The sequence below is a fragment of the Oryzias latipes genome, chromosome 6, assembly GCF_002234675.1.
Source record: "Oryzias latipes chromosome 6, ASM223467v1".
NCBI lineage: Eukaryota > Metazoa > Chordata > Actinopteri > Beloniformes > Adrianichthyidae > Oryzias > Oryzias latipes.
Window position 1 is genome coordinate 16,824,617 of NC_019864.2, and position 20,157 is coordinate 16,844,773.

The window sequence follows — 20,157 nt, forward strand, 5'->3', positions numbered from 1 at the left end:
CCATATGCAATACTGATACATGTTAGTGGGGCCAAAATGGGTCTTGGGTACTTTTCCCAGTTGGGACCCTGTTTCAAACCCACTTCCAGCCCACATGGGCAAAAATATGGGCCCTACATGGGTTCAAATATTATTTACCAACTTGGGACCTACCTGAAACCCATTCAGCCACCACTAAAGCCAATGTGGGCAACACAGTTGGCCACGGAAACTACGGATAAATCCATTCAGGGCCCAAATTTTCTGCCCATTTTTAAACCATATGGGGCCCACTTGGCCTTGCTGGCTGGGTCAACATGCAATGTTGATTAAGTCTCACATATGTATCATTTATTAACTCCTACTCGTGCCACACAGATGGGACAACGACCTCTTCCTTAATACTACACTCCTAAAGACCAAAGTTTCCATCTGAGGCTCACTATCAGGAACCAAGACAAACCCCCTACTTTGTTTAATCTCACTACAAAATACAGTGGAGCAAAAAAAATTGTCAGTCACTGATTCTGTAAGTTGTCACACCTAAAAGGATAGCAGTAAAGCAGTATTTTGATCCATTCACACATTTCTGTGTATTCCTCTAAAAACCTGCTGAGCACCAATCCCTCCCAACCCACGAAAAACAAGCAGGTCTCACATTGAAGAGTAAATAAGAGAGGAACTGACCCTTCCAGCAAAAGTCTGTGCTGCACACCCACTTTCCCAGTAGAGCTAGTGGTGTTCTGCAAAAATACTGTCCTTTTATATGCACAACATGCATATCCATTTTTGTAAACTTTTGGATGTTGTTTGTTTTCACGGGCGAAACGCCGCCTCATGGCGAAACGCCTCATCATGAAATGAGCGGCACCCACACGGAGCCAAAGCCAGTGCCTCAGAGATCGAGTCGTCTTACTTCCGGTTTGGAAAATGAGCTGCAAATTTGACTCATATTTCATTTTTAAAAATGTTTTTTTACTGTACCAAAGGTAAGATATTATCATAAATATGGATACAGTTTTCTCTGACAGGTTTATGAAAAGCTCTTCCATCCTCCACTCGTTACCTTAACGTCACCTGTTTGTAGTGGTTATCTACATAAAAGGCACCTTTCCACACCTTTAAACTGTCACACAGAAACTTCTCTATCATGGCCAAAAAGGAGTTGGGGAACACTGTTCTGCATGCTTTCCATGTTGCTCTGCTTGAGCACACCTGATTCAGCTCATCATCAAGTTCTGCAGGTGCCTGATAATGGCAGTCATCAAAAGCAGGTGTGTTTAAGCAAGGAGACTGACAAAAAATGGAGGGCAGTGTTTCTACAGGACCGGGGTTGGGAAATAATGGTCTACAGACAACAGGGATAAAACAGTCCACCTAATTTTAGTAGGACGAATTGCAGAATCGGTGCCTGCAAAACACTTTTTTGCTCCACTGAAACTGGGAAGGGCAAGATTATTAGTGCAATAACCGTGGGATGAGGCAGTCCTGTTGGAAGCTGCAGGTAACTCACAAAACACTATTTCATTTCTGTTTATGAAAGGTCGAAGGGCTGCTCTGACAAATGACTCTTTATATTGCCTTCATAAAAAAGGGAGTAGGTCTCTGGTGTTGGTGTTAGCTAATCATTACTCATCTATATGTGCAGATGGTTTCAGGTTTAAAAAGCAACTCACAAAGCAACTTGTAATTAGCCACATTTGGATCTGAAAGAATGATACAGCAAGCATTTTTTTCCTGTTTTTTAATAAGAATAATTTTGAGAAAGTGTTCTATCACTGTAGGACGAGTCTACCCCATGGATGTTACTTAATGACAAATAATAAGCTGAAGATGGAAGATGAAATAAGCTGAAGATGTTAGTCAAAATTCCCTTTAAAGACTTTCTAAAACAGAGTATTTATCCATCCATCCATCCATCCATCCATCTATTGGGATCACGGTTACCGTAGCCTAACCCGGCTACTGTTCGGCAAAGGCAGGACACACCCTGTACAGGCTACTAACCTGTCGCAGGGCACAAATTACTAAAAAAAAATAAAGATCCTTTATACTGTTAGAGGACTTGGAACACCAATTGGTTATTGTTTATGGCTGATGACACCATGAAAAGACTACATGACCATGAAGCTCTTTTGAGTGAAACTGCATCAGAAGCTCTAGAAATTAAACAGATTTCCCAATATACCTAATAATTTGTATATGTTCTAAATGAGGAAATGTTTTAAGCCATTTTTGTATATTTTCTACCTTTTGTTATTCATATATTGCAACTTTTCTTATTAGTATTTGATCATATCAATGCATCACAAAGTGGTCAAACATTACAACTGTTTATGCCATTCAAAACAAACATCTTGTTGGCTGTTTAAAAAAAAGAACTCATCACTCTTATAAAATAAAATCAGAAGTAAAAACAGTTTTTCCTTTTAATGAATCATGGTTGTGTTGCTGGTGTTATTTTTTTGTAGAAAGCAATGTTCATCTTTTTAAAGAGTGCATTGTTGAATATAACGTTGGCATTGAGAAATACTTCATATGCATGACATGCGAAAAATGAACCTTTTTTTTGTTTTTGTTTACTAACACACACAAAAAGAAACTTGGAAAAAGTAACATGACAAATGCAATGCAACCTGTTTAGAGATTCACGTAAAAACAGTGATTTTTATATATCCTGTGCCACCAATTCTGTTTTGTTTAAAAAAAATTTGAGTTTAAAGTGTTGTTTTTTTATCACCGTTTTAAAGACTTTAAAATGGAATGTTTAGGGGGAAAAAAATCCTCATAAATTGTCATTCCTGAACAAACAAAATTTGTGGAACAATGCTGCTACAAACAAGATCGAAGTGTATAAAGACCTTTGTTTTAATACACAATGGCACACTTGTAATACTGTAATTGACAGTGTTAGCAAAAACTGCTCAAACTACTCAGAACAGTACTAAAAACTACTGTAGCAGGTGGAGGAGGTTTTGGACTTGCTGTGCAGCTATACTGGACGACGACAAACCTCACTGTAGCTGAGACCCTGAATGCACAAAACACACCCAAACAATAGGATAATACACTTCCAAAAATGTAACAAACCTGGATGCCTGAAAAAAGATGTGAACAATAAAAGTATACATTTCCTTTAAAGAAAATGTGTTTTTTTTTTTTAAATTAAGTGTTAAAGGAGCGTCAGTCCAAAGATCACCAGGAAGTACCCACTCCCGTTAAAGATAACGGCCCTCATTCACTCTGGGATGTGAAGCCAGATGACAAGCAGCAAGATGAAGAACCTTCTGCTTTTAGGAATTTTTTTGTCAATATTTCAACTCAGCCTCTCTGACATTCCAGGTATGCATAAAACTGTTGTTTCATTTTCTTGGTGATAAATCAAATTCTACAATCAAAACTCAGTTTAAATTGTGGAAGTTTATTTCTCAAAAGAGAACGCAAACTCTCAAACAAACTTCTTCAAAGCGTTCAAAGTGTTTGTATGATGTTCATTTATTATTATCAAATAATTGTGAAAGCTGGGATGTGTAAGATAAAATGTGCGAGTCTTTTACTGCGAATTTGTGTGATGTCCAGTGTCAGAATCCAGAACTGATGCCACATTTCTCGAATAATTTCTTTTTTTTAATCTAAAAAGGATTTGACTATCATATTCTGATCTGCTGCTGAAATTGTAGTGTTTTCCTTTTGCATTGTCTTTGAAACATCACGTTTTTAATTCAAAACTATTAAAAATATTCTGTTGGAAACTTATCGTTTATAAAAAAGCTACTCTTCCTCTAAATTTGTATTTATATCAGGCTGTAATGTATAATTGCGGGAAGAGTCAGAGTGTGAGAAGTTCAGCGAAAAGTGTTTCACTTCTGTAAATCTATCAAGGTCTAACAACCGAATACTACGTGGTACTTTTATTGCAGTCATTAAAAAAGGGTGGTGCTTTGTCAATCATTAGTCATAGAACATATCATGTTTGTTTTAAGATATTCTGTATTTTTAACTGTTCTAATTATCTCAACATTTGCAGCCATTTTTTCTAAACTTGAAATTTTCCAATTTTAAAATATAACTGACCTTTTTTCTTTTTCATTTGTCCTTAGAATTCTGTAAAGAACCCAATGATCCGGGACATGGCACTATTTTCGCCTTTTCTATGTATTATGATCCCAAAAGCGACCAGTGCAACCCTTTCTTTTACCAAGGCGAAGGAGGAAATGCCAACCGCTTTACAAGTGAAAGACACTGCATGAGCAACTGTTCACCCAATGCAGAAAGTGTCTACCCCAGGGTTGGTAAGTATTACACATGTTTTGAATAAAAATGTGCATTTGAAGTGGAGTAACTTCAGGAACTGTCCATACCAGGTTAGGCAAGACTAAATACAAAGCCTTCTTTCAGTCTGTTGGTGGACTCTGGAGCCTAAGTGTGCTGATAAGATTTATGGTCTGTAAAACCATAAGAATAGGCCTACTGCATAGATAAAGTCCTTCTTGAAATGGTTTACTGCAATAACCAAACACGTGATTTTTTAAATAAGTATATACTATTGTAAGTCATGTTTAATTTTTGGTGTAAAACCTAAATTAATGTGTACTTTTCTTTAATTTTTACGGTGCAACTTTTTTCCCTTTCAAAAGCCACTTGCTGGTATTAGCTGAGAACAAGTGTGCCACCCAGTGGTCAAATAGTAGAACTGTTAAGAATGTACAAAAGTGAATCATATTAGCAAAAATCACAGTCTCTCCAGTGCAGCAGCTTAAGTACCATCAACACAGTTATGGCTATGAGATCATGCTAATGAATGTGAATACTCTTTCATTTGACAGCAACTAAAGCCTGCCATTTAAAAAAGGAAAATGGGGGATGCACCGGCACTTTTCTGAGATACTACTATGACTCAGTCCATGACAAGTGTAAAAAATTCATTTGGACCGGATGTCGCGGAAACGGGAACAGATTTTTTGACTACAACAGCTGCAATGCCACCTGTGCTGGCGTCCATGGTGAGTTCACATTTCTGATGTTTCATAAGGTACTTTGATATCCCAAAGTCAGGTTGATTTCTTGTACCACGACAGAGAGGAAATTGAAAGGATGCACACTGAAAGAATCTTTATGATTTTCATTCACAGTTGATGGGGAGGAAATGGAGGAAGATGAGCCAGATACCCCTATTGGTAAGTGAGAGATTATTGATAATTTGATTCCTACTTTAGAACATTTTTGCATTAAAAGAATATTCCTTCCCATTGCATCTTTCATTTTTGCTTTTACACGACTTGTTGTCCCTGCTTTAACATTTTACACTCACTAGGTTCCAACCACATGAACGTTTTCTTAAGAAGTTTGTCACACTGAGCAATTAGTCACATGGTATTTGCATTTCCTTTCAACAGCAATCATCTGTGGAGTCCTCCTCGCTCTAGTTGTCGTTGCTGTTATTGGAACAGTGACTTTCCTGGTAGTTAAATCAAAGTAAGGTCATTTTCTTCTGTCTTTTTGCAACTAAAATGCAAGCTTTGCTTTTAATAAGGTTCGTCTTTTACTAACCTTGTATTTCTCTAGGAAAAAGAAGGGGAAAAAGAAGGACAAAGTGAAAAGTGATGCTCCCCAGGCTGAAGCACCTCTTCAGGAGGGAGGAATCGAAATGACATAAATATGTTTCTAGAGTTTTTACCAGCTAGTGTTTAGGAACTAGTTTTGTTTGTCTTGACTGAGAAAAGACTGACAAAGAATAGGATTTTTTTTTAACTGATGTTTTTTGCATTTTCTTCCATTACATTCTTACGATGTGCAAAGAAATGTTTGACTTTCTTCTGATTTAATTTCCCCTCTAAATCCAATAGTTCTCCTTAACATAAGCTTTTTGAATCAAATGATCTTTCAGAGCTGCAACAAATGTTAATCCATTAGTCACTGTTGAGTTTTTGTTTTTTTAACAATTGCTGTCTTGCTTTTAGTTGTCAAAAGTACACTGAGTAAAATGGCTTCATGCTGACACAAAAAAAAAGAAGAAAAAGAAGAAAATTGTCGGTTATGGATTTACTTAAAATTAAAAACATTTACAATTTAAAAGAATTATTTGATTGTTATTAGTATTTTTAAGAAGAAAAAACAAGAAAAAAATGTTCAAAAAGGACTGGTTTGGAACTCTCTGTTTTTATGTTATGATGAACTGAAGGTGAGCATTTCTGTCATTTATTCAATACATTCATTTAACCTTCTGTTTTTTAAAAGATGATTAATTTCTGAGTAACTCCTGGCATCAAAGCCAGTGAAATCTAAATATTCTGAAATAACTCTTTCACTTTTTTTGTTCTTTTTTTCCCCACTTATGTTGAAGAGTAAATTTTTTAATGTCTTTTGTGTTGCATATTTCTGCACACAGTTGTTTTACTTCACCTAAAGTTGGCATTAGGTTATTTTCGTGTGACCTTTTTGTTCTAAAATGTCCTCAGTATTGGTAAAGAAGTTTCTTTGATACCTTGTAAAAGGTGCTATTATTTCCTTTTATTGCTGCGAGAAGAAAAATGCAACATACATTTTTTCTCAAAGTTTGTTTGATTACTTCATTAAAGAATGTGTGCTTTGTTCTTTCTTTGTCTTAGTGTTGGCAGCACAAACAGGAATATTGACAAAATGCCAAAGTTTTCTAATAATTTATGAGTTCTTCATTATATTAAATTAAAAAAAAACAGTCTAATGTTGACAAAACATTACCCACACAATCTGCTTTCAGCATCCCAATTTTTGTTCCAAACATGTTTTCTTCCTTGTAGATCATAATGTGAGATTTTCACAGGAAGAGACAAAGACCATTCAAAGCACAGATGGACAGAAAAAGAGTGAAAAGAGACTTAGACTTTTTTTCCCGTTGCCCATTGTAATTAGGCTTTGCATTGCATTTTTGTGTAGCTTTGGAAGATTTATTGAATGCGTTTTCTGTCAAATCAAATGATAGTGATAAAATTATAACGATAAATTAAATAATAATAGAAAATTTCTCTTTCCCAAAATAAAAGGAAATGAAAAAAAAAAAACTCAAGTTAATTTAAAGTCCTCCTATGACAATTTCAGAAAAATAAAAACTTTTAAAGTGGTGTATAAATTATGATTATGACATTTTTAACCAAAATCCCACAACCTAAATTTCTTAAAAAGCCATAATCTCCTCTACATGGGCGTGGCCATTGGTGCTGAGCTGAGTAGCTTTGCCCTCGATCCCCACTTTCTGCAAGATGCGTCTTGCATAGATGAAAAGTTTGACACAAGGGAGGGCCAAACGACACCGACTGACAGTCTCAGAAACAGTGAAAATTGTTTAAATAACTTGCGCAGCATATAAAAAGAATTGCCAGAAAGAAAGCTACTGTATTATTCACACCTAGTTTTCCAAATATGTGCAGCCAGCGCTGAACGACCCAGAGGAAGTGTTAAGTTTAGGATTACTGGTCACAATTAAGCTGTGTTCACACCGAACGTGATTCGGACAGTAGAGGCGGCCAGTTTCAACGTTAAGTCAATACTACAGATCATTGTGGAGTGTTTTGTGTTTGTGTATGTCTTCTGTGAATTTTCAATTTCCTGTATACTTTCTTTGGCATTCGGCGCAAACAGTAAAGTAAGAATTTCATTGTGCAGGGAAACCCGTTTCTTACTGTGCATATGACTATAAACCCTTTGAATCTTGACTGCAAAAACAGTGGACAGCTCAACCCACTGTTTCTCGCACTCCCAAATAGGAAGTACCATTGATTCCTGATACAGGCGCCGCCATGTTGAAACCACTCAACAATGATTGGCCCAGGTCGCTCTGAGTCATCTTATCTATGGCAACTACTGTCGCCATTGCCATACATACGATGACTCAGAGTGACTGGGACCAAAGTGCTTTCAACATGGCGGCGCCTGTATCAGGAAGCAATGGTGAGGGATTTTGCCTCATTTTGTGAGACCCAGAGGTAAGGAATTTTCAATGGGTGGGATCATACCTCGATTTGTCTATTGTTTTCACAGTCTATGGTCCAGGCCCGATCTGACGTCCAGCTGCACGATTTGCTGGACAGGTGCTGAGCAAAGGTCTGGCAGCAGCCCGATTTCAGCAGTGCGGCGTGATTTGGTACCCATCTGAACCCAGTTGGGTGAAGGCATGTACACCCTGGACAGTCTGTTGCAGGGCCCATGTAGCTGGAGCGATCGCGATCACTATGCCGGCTCCTGGGAGGCAAGCTGGCGTCCAGACAGACCTGCTGCAGGATGGGGAGCCAGCCTGCTCAGGCCTCCTCAACTTCATGTTATTTTTCTTATTTTCATCAAGGCAATAATAAAAAAAGGTCCCCTGATTTTATTCTTGTTTTAATTTTTACCCTTTCTGGTTAATGTGTAACAGAAAAGGCAAGAGGGAAACTGAAAGGACAGATTGTGTATTCTTTTTATTTATTTATTTATTTATTTATTTATTTATTTATTTATTTATTTATTTATTTATTTATTTATTTATTTATTTATATATATATATATATATATATATATATATATATATATATATATATATATATATATATATATATATATATATATATATATATATATATATATATATATATATAATTGGTTACACGTTTTGTTTCATTGTGTCAAAAAATAGTGTTTACTCCAGCGTGGACAACAAAAGGCTATATTCATTGACCTTTTTTTAATAACAAAAATATTTCCCTGTACTGTGATACGAACAGAATAAATTGTTAATACAATAATCAGTAGGCGTCATGAAGGTATTTTAGGTTTTGTGTGAACTATATTTATCACGGTTAGAACAAAAATACATAATTTTCTACCCAACTTTGAAATGTCAAATGAACTCGGTGCCGATAAAACAAATAAACTTGCTGTTTACGCATTTGGTTATTTATTTTTTAATTAAGCGCTTCCAAAATATAGAAAGTCAAATTCTGACATATTTGTTAGATTGTTGCCCCAAAGCCACGGAAACAAACGATCACGGAAGTAGCAAACCAATTTCCTCTGGCGTTTTGTGGCAGCAAACGGGCGAGCCGATTGGCATTACGTCACTTCCTGAAGTTATTTCCATTTGTTTGTTGTTTCGAGAGCAAGCAGTAACCTGCTTCGTTACTTACCACAATATCCTCAGTTTTATCTCAATGTGATTTAAAGTGTGTTTTTTTCCCACTAGTAAAAAAAAAAAATTGAAGAAATTGCCTACTCTTAAACGTATGTTTTGTGGAGCGCTTACCAAACGTGTTGGCGTAAGCAAAGACAGGAAAACGTGCTCCTTGCGGTCAGAAGTAGTTGGCCGGCTAACGAAAGCTAGCTAGTTTTTACTTAATTGGCTAACTATTGTTAGCTACCTGGGTCCTGGTAGCATTAGTGTTGGTTTGTTGGGAGAATCTCTCGAATGCAAAAATAATGGAGTGCTCTCACCTAAGCCTGAATATAAGCTGTACCACTGATTCACCCAGATTCCCCAATGGCACACCGTCGTCCTGGTGTTGCAATGGTAAGAAAGAATGTTGCTCTTCCTTCACGTTACGAACACGAACCAGAGTGTAAACAGAGCTCGCGGCGTGATCACGATAGCATTAGTGTTAATCTTAAACATGCTGTGCTGAAGTCGACAACCGGAACCACAGGGGCAAATCAACATAATTATATTATCTCAACGCTGAACAAAAACACACTATTTAGTTAGTTTTCTTTTCAACCTGTAAACAGCAAAGTAGCGAAAGTAAACGTGATGTTTGTGCCCAGTGTGCAGGTCTAATAAGAGTCCTTGGATCTGCCTTACCTGTTTGATGGTGCATTGTGGGCGGTAAGTTGATTTCTTTGCTTTTCCCCGTCCTTCCTCCTCATCTTTGTCAGAATAGCCAAACTTGAGCAGTGTTTTATACTTGATGGTGTTGGTTTAGAGGAGTGATTCAGTGATGGTTAAGATCCATTTTTAAAAAAAAAGAAGAAGCAGTTATTCTGTCAGGTGTTGGGCTTAACTGTTGCAAGTCTCAGCTGGTTTAAAGTGAATGTCATTTTTATTAAAACACTTATAAACAACCTCAAATCTTTATGTGTGAAGTTACTAATTTATAGAGGCCTTAGAGTTGTTGGTTTTTTTTATATGTATATAAAATGTGTCCTACTTTTAAATTTTAATGGGAATCTTTAAAATAAATTACAGTGAAAATGTTATTCTGATCAAATAATATACTTGAGAATACATGTCTTTTTTTCTTTTATGTATGATTTGTTTCATTTTTTTTAAATATAGATATGTGAATGGACACGCGAAGAAACATTTTGAGGACAACCAAGGTCCTGGCTTTTGTCAAAGGAAGGGTGACAGGCAGGAGAAGGAGAAAACCCAGCATTCTCTGTGCATGGACTGTAGCAGCTTCAGTGTATTTTGGTAGGTTTTTGACATTTTTGTTTCATGCATTGGTGTCTGACAATGAGTTATATCGCCAGAGGAGACACGCCCGCTTGGGAAACCTTGCACACGGTGGTGGAGCGCGACACCATCTTGGTGAGGTCGACGGTGCCCACATGGCAATGATTTCTACAGCCTTTGTGGCACCTAACTAGTTTTTATATAATTTATATATATTTATGTTTATATATATTTATACATACATATATATAAATATATCATATATATGTATATCATTTATGTATATATATATATATATATCTCATTTGTTGTTGTTAATAAGGAGAAACAGGCAGCCTTAAAAGGTCAAACTTTAATGAAAAATGCATAGTTGCAGGACTTCTAACAAAAAACTATTATTACAAAAAAAATGTAAAAAAAATTTTTAGCATTTAGAGGTTTTAGACCTCTTTGACATGTAATTTTAATTATTTAGAAAAGCCCAACAATAAGTCAAAAGGAAGTCAATAATGATAATAAATAATAACAAAATATACATAAGTCAATAATTCTAATGATAATAATAAATCAATAATAAACACTACTAATAATAAATCAATAGTAATTCAATAATAATAATAAATGATAGGAATAAATCAATAATAAGTCAACAATAAGTCCAAAAGTTAATAACAGATTTACACTTTAAAAAAAAAAAGAAGAAAAAAAAGAAAGAAAAACAATAGATTGACTAATTCATGTGAGTGATCAATTTGGTGTTACACAGATGGTATGGTGTTGGGTTTCAAGCGAACAGTCTGGCCAGTCTTATCAAAATCTGTTTCCACAAAATGTTTTGAGCATAGCCAGACTGTATTACTAGTTGGTACCACAGTGATCCATCTGGGTTAGCTCTTTTGATAGCTAAGGCCCACATTTTCCTTAAGTCTGAATCCATTGGAAACCTGCAAGAAAAGTTCAGTCACTGAGTCAGAAATGTATAAATCTATATCGCTATAATAGCTTGGCCCTAGTATCCTGTATACTATAATATGTACATTTATGTCGACAGCAAATTATACGTACATTATCCCTACATGTTGATAATAGCCCTGCAGCATCATGCATGTCAATGTGTACTATTAATGATGCCCCTGCAGCATTAAAAGAAAAAAAATTATAATACTTACCTGTGAAATGTTATGCATTCCTACTACGTGGACTAATTTCTTCGATATTGGCAGTTGGAACCCCCACAATGAAGTGGCATTTTGCAAAAAATGTGTTCACGTGCATGTACTGCAGCAGCAAGGTTATTATAGTTAACGAAAACGAACGAAAAAACTAAAACTAGAACTGAAAAAACATTTTCGTTAACTAAAATAAAAATAAAAAGGAGAGTTTTAAAAAAAACGAAAACTAACTAAAACTGTTTGTTGTGTGTATAAAACGAACTGAAACTAAATAATATCAACCCCAAAAAATACTTCGTTTTTGTCTTTGTTAATACATAAGTCTTTTGGGTTGAAATAAAATCTATTTACTTCACGCTGCTAGTTTTACTGTGTATTTGACCCCTACGGCATCACGTTGTCTGTGACGTCACATGATGTCTGTCAGACACTGCCGGCTAGCGTGGTCATAGACATTTACATGAGCGTGATGGCTGCATTAAAAGTTGGGAGAAAGCGGGAGAGTCCTATTTGGGACTTTTTTGACTATAACAGCGTCGAAAACTAAAGTAAGTGCCTTGTAGTCGAAGCAGGAGACAAAATTTGTGGAACGCTCCTCAAAGGGAAAAACCCTACGAATCTAAAAGTACATTTAAAAAGCGCACACAAAAACGCAAATCAACAGTACCTAGACAAGCTAGCCTGTCGCCCGCCCTCCCCCGAAAAAGAAGCGAGAGCAGATAACGTAATGCTGTTATCGGCTGTTATATTTTAATTTAAGGATGGTTGTCCTTGTGTCCTCTGAATAATAAGTGTTTCAAAATGTATCTTTGGTTGAGTTTTTATTATACAATACTTATTCCGGTGATTTTGAATCATGCACCTGACAAATATCCTAATTTACAAAAAAAAAAAAAAGAAGAAACTAAAACTAATAAAAACTAAACTAAAACGAAGCAATTTCAAAAAATAAAAACTAATAAAAACTAGTAAAGCTGCCTCTAAAAACTAATTAAAACTAAATAAATTTAAAAACAAAAATTCAAAACGAAATAAAAACTAAAACTAATAAAAAATCCGAAACTATTATAACCTTGTGCAGCAGTGAAATTACCTCACCAAGATGGCGGTGCTCTCCTCCCATGAGGAACCATGTGATTTCTCCTCTAGCGATATAACTCATTGGTGTCTGATCTCAAGAGACATTTCAAAGCTTTATGTATTTAAAGGACGAATTTAAGCATTTTCAAATATTTGTTTAGTTTTTTGTTCATACTACGGTAAAACATGGCAAAATATATCATATATGTTTCCCACAAAGGTTTCAGGTGTGTAAATAGAGCATTATTGTTTTTATAATAATGCTCTGTATCAGTGATTGTTTTTTCTAGTTACAGATGTGATGACTTTGTTGTCAACGACACGAAGCTTGGACAGGTTCAGAAGCTGAGGGAGCAGCTACAGAGTTTAGAAAAGTAGCAACACATTTCCAAAATAAATAATTGTATTTTTAATTTTTTTATCATTATTATTCTGTATTTACCGTTTTGATGTTTGGTGTTGTTGCAGTTCTTTACTTATGGGAGACCGACAGAGGAAAAGGAAGTTTCAGGAAAACTCGGCTTCAGATGGAAAGCTATTAAAAGACGGTGTAAGTTCTGCTTGAATGCTGTTTGATTTCCTAAATATACACAATTCTTCCTTTGTTCTTCTTCTCCCACAAATGTTGATTGGAAAATATTCATCTGCTTCTCAATCATTTTTCTTGCAGGAAAATGTGGCTCTAGGTGCAACAGGTCTGCGGAATTTGGGCAACACGTGCTTCATGAATGCCATTCTGCAGTCTCTCAGGTAAACTCCAAACTGAGGCCAAGTATGTGGGTGGTAGACTGGGATTGCAGCCGGAATCAGTAGCTCATCCCCTGTGGATTCAGGGCCCCGCGACCAGTCATCCTTTATTAATACAGTATGGGGCACACAGGGGGATTATAGAGACTGCTTGAAACAAGACCAGTTTTGTCAGCGAATGCATTTACTCCGTTGTATTTTCTTTTTTTTGTGTGTTTAGTTCAATCCAAGTAAATGTTGCTTAACACAAGCATTGATCTCATTCTTAATTTATTTTCTTGTCAAATTAACTCATGTATTTTAAAATCATCAAGAGATTTATTTCAATAATCCAAATGCAATGTATTTGGATTATATTGGAAGAAGTCAGAAATTAAAAATGATTCATTCAAAGCAGAAAAATGCTGCAAACTGGATGCTTTTGTTTTGAAAATATACAGCTGCCTGACAAGTCATCTGTTTACATATCAACTCAGTAAAGCCACATCTTTATTATGGTAAATGTTTTAAAGGTTAAAATCCACATGTGTTTAAATGTTCTTTGTGTTTTGCAAAATATAATCAAGGTGTTGGATGTCAAATTGGTGACTTCTTAATGTGTTTGCTTGACAGTAACATCGAGCAGTTCAGCTGTTACTTTAAAGAGTTGCCTGCAGTTGCTCTGCGCAGTGGTAAGACTGCAGGAAGAAGGATGTACCACACCCGCAGCCAAGGGGACAACAGTGTGTAAGGTCCTCTTCTGACGGAGGGAGAATTTATGGGCATTAGTCTGGCATTGAACTCTGCTATTGTATAATTTACAAGTCAGTTTTTTCTTGGTGTGTCCTACTTTTTGTCTGTAATACACCATAGTCTTACTTTGATCACTAAGGGTCTTGATCTGTTAAGATAGGGGGGTAAAGTATTATTGTTTGAAAGAAGGCTGCCTTTTCTGGTCTTACTTTCCGTCAAACAGGTCTTTGGTGGAGGAGTTCAGGAAAACTCTCTGTTCTTTGTGGCAAGGAAACCAGACTGCCTTCAGTCCAGATTCCTTGTTCTATGCCATTTGGAAAATCATGCCAAGTTTCAGGTACAAGTGCGCCGTTTCCTCCCAACTTAACCATGAATGTACTGTAGGTGCCACGTACCCCAGACCGATGTCTTTACACATGTGTAATTCAGAGCTGCTTTGTTTGACAGAGGCTACCAACAGCAGGATGCCCATGAGTTCATGCGCTACTTGCTGGATCATCTCCACAGGGAGCTTCAGTACAGCCGCAACGGGGCGTCGCACCCAGTCTCTCCTCAGGATGGAGTCAGACTCTCATCTGCTGAGGGAAAATGTTGCACGTGAGCCAATCTAACCTCAAAGCAACTTATCTGTTTGCCTGTTTTTGTAGCTCTGTTTCATGCCACTGTGCACAAGTTGATTTTGTGTTTCATGACTGCTTATTTCTCATATATAATATAATAAAATATAATATAATAAAACTGTTTTGTGCCCTTTGGTCTTTACAGAAACGGGGCTCCCAGTGTCGTCACATCTATTTTTGGTGGTTTACTTCAAAATGAAGTGAACTGCTTGATTTGTGGAACAGAATCCCGGAAGTTTGATCCATTTCTTGGTAAGACATCTAAAGTTTAGAAATAGAATAGAATGGCTTTGTTGTCACTATAAACATGTACAATTCGCATCACACGCGCATACAGTGAAATGAGAGCCGCTCACTGTTCAGTGCAAACATGCATGAGAAAAATAATTTCACAAAATAAAATAATTTCCCAAAAAAGAAAAGTACAATTTATAAAAATGTACAATAATTATTTTTTTTGCCGAGGAGGTTTTACTTTCAGCCAAGAGGTAGGTAAAGATAAAAACTGCTATGCCCATGATAGCAGAGATATATTAAACTGAAGTACAGAGTAAGTACAAATAACAAAATAAGTACAAAGAACAAAAAAAAGCTCATTTCCTTTTTTGAGCATGGTGTAAGCTCTGTTTCTGCCATTATTTTTCCAGATTCTGAGGGCATGCAAGTGTCATGTATATTCACATGAAGAATGTTTTTTCTTTTTTCTGTTTTGGACTCAGATCTGTCCTTGGACATTCCCAGTCAGTTCAGACAAAAGAGAAGCAAAGACCAGGAGCCAAGCCCAACATGCACCCTGCGTGGTAGTTTTTCTAACTTTTTTTCTTATTTTTGTTGCTCTGTTCTTTTGATATTTTAAAGCAAAATTCATGAATATATTTGGTAAATGTTGTTTTTAGACTGCCTATACAGCTTCACTGATCTGGAAGAACTTGATGAGACAGAGCTGTATTATTGCCATAAGTGTAAAAAACGGCAGAAATCGACAAAGAAATTTTGGATCCACAACCTACCTAAGGTAAAAGAAAACCAGCCTTGTTTTATTTGAGTACGAGCAGCTGTGTATTCAAAATATTGTTTTCATTTGTAGGTTTTATGTCTGCACCTAAAGCGATTCCACTGGACGGCCTTTTTGAGAAACAAGATTGACACTTATGTGGAGTTCCCACTGAAAGGCCTGGACATGAGGGGCTACTTACTCGAGGTGGGCTTGGACGAGAACAGAAGTTGATCAGAACCTTTCACTGTTCTGTTATTCATCCTTTTGCTAAAAGATAGTTTACTTGGCGGCTGACCAGCACAACCACTAAAACTGGTCTGATGTCAACAACAACTGACTCTAGGCGTAAAAGTGCAACTATTGTAGTTTACAGAGGTCGTAACAACAGAAAAAGGGGGATTGGTACAAAACAAGATGTGATTTATTGACATATACGTATATATTTTTCAGAAACACCAGCTTTAACTATAGGTATGTTTACACATTTTTACACAGATAAACCTGCAGAAAACTTGAACTCCTCATACTTAATGTGGGCTAAAGATTGTATGAAGACTGAAACATTTTCCAAATCCTTGGTGGAATATTTTTTTTTGCCTCTGCTCATTACAACCCAGTCTTTTTTTTCCAGCTTCATGCCTTTTGAAGTAAAGTTTTTGTTTGAGAACTTAAAACAGAAGAAAAGAACCAGGAAGCAAAATATGAGGAACATCCTGGAGTGTCCTTATATGTAAACCCTGAGAGACGACTAAAATATATGCATTTAAATTTACACACTTCAATTTCATATATCTCTACATTTAATCAAAAAAATATTTGATAATTGAAAGTTAATTATGAATCCGCATTTGTGAATAATAAAAAGGAAATCTTAAAAGCTAAAATTCTTGGCGTGTCCATTTGAAGATGATTTAGTGGATGAAGAAGCTCAGATAATACTTTTTTCACCATGAGAGGGTGATAAGACCACATATGGATGTTGGAAAGATACATTTTATAAGTTGTATATATATGTATATATACACACACACACACACTTACATCACAATATAATTGGAAGTTAGATCAGAAATTCGTGCGTTTGTTCTGTCCGTTCTTTTTCTCCAAGCAGAAACACTTTTTTTTTTTTTTTGCTGATGCAGCCGTAAGACTTTTTTGATGGACGTATAATCTTCATATGCTGTCATTAAAATCTCCGACTCCGTCTCGCTAAAGTGTAGCGCTCTTTTTTTTTCTCCACGCGTTTCCATGGTGACTCCGGAAATCGGCTATCTATTGAGGATGTCTTTATGTACTTGCTGTGCACGCGCATTAACCCAGGGTTACCAAGTTGAGCGTAATTACGCTAACTCATATCCAGTCTTTTGGAACCAACATACCCAGAGTAAGCAAGTTCAGGCGGATTTCAGCCAGAGTTCAGGGTTAAAGTCAGGGTAGTTTAAACATGCTTTCTGGAATACCCTCCAGGGCAGTGATTGCAAGCTCAAAGTTAGTTAAATTGAATGACCTTTACTGCAGTTACAATAAAACATCCACAAAAATGTATACTATTAAGTTGTTTTAGATGGGTTTAGTGGTTACAGCCTAACTCCAGGTTTAAACTTCTGATTTTCAGTTCTAACAAGGACTACATGACATATTTTTTGAATATCCTAATAAATTTGACTTATTGTAACTTTTGGAAAAAAAAATTCTCTGATGCATACATTTTTAAAAGGCCATATTTGAAACTAATGTGTTTGAAGAAAGCTGTTTCTACAAATTCACTATTTTGTGTTTCTTTTTTATGCCGTTAGCCAGAGAATTCCTTACCAGGGAGTTGCCTGTATGACCTTGTGGCTGTTGTGGTCCATCATGGATCCGGGTGAGAAGATACATTTGCTGCTGTTTGGCTTTAAATTTTAAGCTGTATTATGTACGTTTTTTATGTGCTTTTTTTCCCATATCTTACTGGTAAAGGAATTACTTGGATGAACTTTATTATGCTGTTGGTTGAAATGTGGAAGCTTTTTTTTTTTTTTTTGATGAACTCAGTCCCTTTACAAAACCAGAAGAGCATAATTTAATCCAAATTGACCAGTCTGTGAGCTGTGTTCATTCAGAAAATCATTGTTAAAACATTTCAGACCCAATTTAGTCAAAAGGTTTTGGGAACAGCTGCAGTTTAACATTTCATGCAGACAGTGAATGCTGATTGGCCTCAGACTTGAGTCCTTGATAATTGAGTTAAGTTTAAGATGTTGCTGTTTTAGCTTTGGCCTCTGAGTGGCAGTGTTGTGCTGCTGCTTGGTGGTCAAACGACATTAGAAGTCCTGTTAGCACAGGAGTAAGAAACCTTGACGTGATGCGTGTGTTCACAGGGTTGGATCGGGGCATTATACAGCATATGGCAGCCACGAGGCCTGCTGGTATCACTTCAATGACAGCACAGTGACTCTGACCAATGAGGACACGGTGAGGAAGGCCAAGGCCTACATACTCTTCTATGTGGAGAGGACTGCTGAAGTTCCCTCAGACAAGGTTGCCGCAGACGGGGCGGCGACGGGCGATCCTGACGTGGACGAGGCACCGACACACAGTGTTTCATTTGAAATGAACCCTCAGGCCAACAGTGCAGCAGATTCGGCACAGACAGACATGGCTTTAACGGACGCAACTGCTGCACACATTGATACTTTGGAGGAGGAATGTGCCAAGCCATGGCAGGTTTAAAGGAGGCTCCAACAGAAGAGCCGAGCTTAGATCAGACTGGAACAGAGGAGACCCTCCAAGTTCTAAAGACGGTTGCACCATGATTCTGTCAGACTTCACTGAATTATGTCACTTTGGTTTTTCCTAAACCACATTTTAAGGTTTTTTACAGTATTTTATCATTGTCATAGTTAATCTTCCAGTTTAATGTACTGCATCTCTTGTGTTTATTGCTTAAAAAAGAAAAACATGTTTAACTTGCTGCTTCTAATTGTTGTTTCTGTTTAGTTTGTCTTTAGATTTTTTTCTCAAAGACTTCCTCTGCTGAGGTAGATGTTTGTGTATTGGATTTCAAAGGTGATTGTTAAAGGTAATTATGTCGAGACTTAGTTTTGTTAAATCTCTGTCTGTCCAATGTGTAGAGGACGGAGTCGTTGTGTCAAAGAGGGTGTTTTTGTAACAGTTCTTTGCCTTCGTGTCCTTTTTTCTTTCAGTTTTCTTCTAAATCTGTATATTCCACAGTAGAAACCGTGGTTTTGTTTTCCAGTTACTTGAGGACTCGTAGTGTTGAGCTGTTATAGCAGGGGATCATGAACCATGAAAAAACTTTCCAACATTGTTTGTTCGGTTTCACACAAGCGAAATATCATTTTATCATCTAAAATGGGCATTCAGAGCATATAATAAAAATAAGCAGGTGTTAACATGACAAAATTAAGAGGAATATTCAGTTTTTAATTTTGAAGGCATCTTTCTATGAAGCTCAAGGTTAAATAAGCCAAAATGATTTATAGTAGGTGCCAGATCACATGGAAGAAACAAATGTGTTTTAGTTGCTGAAAGGAACAAAAATCCTTTTAACCACCAGGTGCTAACATGATTTTTTTTGTCATTTAATGTGAGCAGGCTTGTTACTGGATTGTAAGGAAAATGGCACAAATTGTGCAGCCATAGAGCCTCATAAGGAGCACTTGTGCAAAATCTTTTCAGGCCCTGAATTATTTTTTTCTCAGTCATGCAGGAATAGGGGATTGCCACAATAACCCTCCACAGATTCAAGATGTTCTGTACAAATTGCAAAACATTCAGATGTGAATGAAAAACACTCCTCGATACACCGAAGCCCAACTTAAGAGAGCAGAGCATATTTTCTTCTGAGCCTTATGTGGTGTTTTTCATCTCCCTCTTCATGAAGATCCAGACGCACGCACGTATAGTGCCCCTTGAGACACGACCCAACCAGAAAGCTCCTCACCCTCCCCTGCAAGAACAGGCACTCCTGTATGCAGAGGAACAGCTGCTGTTCATTGTCCCCTCACAGGTGCCTGTTAGCTCACTACTCTGTCCCCATTAATGGCACAAGTAGCCCTTTTTTCCCACCTCCCCTGCAGAATGAATCCGTAGTAAATGATGCGCTCGCATTGCCTTCTGTGTAGCAGCAGAGGCTGGTTTTGAGGGTACGATGACATGGCGAGAGCCACAGAACAGGACGTTATCCTTGAAACTGGCATTCCCTTTCCACCCTGCTGCTGCTGCTTCTCACTGAGATTGCTGCTGAGCAGAACGGGACATTCTCTCAAAGGAATGCATACGACAGTATTTTGCTTTTACTCGTCAGTATTTCCTCCCTGCAGTGGAGGAGAAAACTGTGCTGTGTTGACAGAGACAAATGCTGACTTTCAGTATTCTATTTTTTGCTGTACTTAGGTCTTAGACACCAACTTTTTATGAGCATGCTCC

At 36.9% G+C, this 20,157-nt stretch overlaps 2 protein-coding genes across 2 annotated transcripts; both read left to right on the forward strand.

Annotated features, from left to right (window-relative positions):
• The first annotated feature begins 1,307 nt into the window (after positions 1 to 1,307).
• On the forward strand, positions 1,308 to 6,573 carry LOC101165551 (kunitz-type U19-barytoxin-Tl1a). Its single transcript, XM_004069629.4, has 7 exons — positions 1,308 to 1,483; positions 3,150 to 3,321; positions 4,080 to 4,271; positions 4,806 to 4,982; positions 5,112 to 5,156; positions 5,376 to 5,454; positions 5,545 to 6,573. The coding sequence occupies exons 2-7, from the start codon at positions 3,240 to 3,242 to the stop codon at positions 5,633 to 5,635; spliced, it is 666 nt and encodes a 221-aa protein (XP_004069677.1). The 5' UTR covers positions 1,308 to 1,483; positions 3,150 to 3,239; the 3' UTR covers positions 5,636 to 6,573.
• Positions 6,574 to 8,968: 2,395 nt separating this feature from the next.
• usp3 (ubiquitin specific peptidase 3) lies at positions 8,969 to 18,882 on the forward strand. The gene is made up of 15 exons (XM_023955789.1): positions 8,969 to 9,496; positions 9,748 to 9,808; positions 10,259 to 10,396; positions 12,921 to 13,004; positions 13,099 to 13,180; positions 13,301 to 13,380; positions 13,990 to 14,103; positions 14,333 to 14,446; positions 14,557 to 14,706; positions 14,875 to 14,981; positions 15,449 to 15,529; positions 15,626 to 15,744; positions 15,817 to 15,930; positions 17,523 to 17,590; positions 18,087 to 18,882. Exons 1-15 carry the CDS (start codon positions 9,406 to 9,408, stop codon positions 18,436 to 18,438), a joined length of 1,755 nt encoding a protein of 584 aa, XP_023811557.1. The 5' UTR covers positions 8,969 to 9,405; the 3' UTR covers positions 18,439 to 18,882.
• Positions 18,883 to 20,157: the final 1,275 nt, after the last annotated feature.

Excerpts from the sequence above, each read along its gene's own strand:
- LOC101165551 (XM_004069629.4), top strand. The coding sequence starts at position 3,240 with ATGACAAGCAGCAAGATGAAGAACCTTCTGCTTTTAGGAATTTTTTTG. Across the intron at positions 3,322-4,079 it reads CAGCCTCTCTGACATTCCAG|AATTCTGTAAAGAACCCAAT; the intron begins GTATGCATAAAA and ends ATTTGTCCTTAG. Across the intron at positions 4,272-4,805 it reads AAGTGTCTACCCCAGGGTTG|CAACTAAAGCCTGCCATTTA; the intron begins GTAAGTATTACA and ends TTCATTTGACAG.
- usp3 (XM_023955789.1), top strand. The coding sequence starts at position 9,406 with ATGGAGTGCTCTCACCTAAGCCTGAATATAAGCTGTACCACTGATTCA. Across the intron at positions 13,381-13,989 it reads GCCATTCTGCAGTCTCTCAG|TAACATCGAGCAGTTCAGCT; the intron begins GTAAACTCCAAA and ends TTTGCTTGACAG. Across the intron at positions 15,931-17,522 it reads TGAGGGGCTACTTACTCGAG|CCAGAGAATTCCTTACCAGG; the intron begins GTGGGCTTGGAC and ends TTATGCCGTTAG.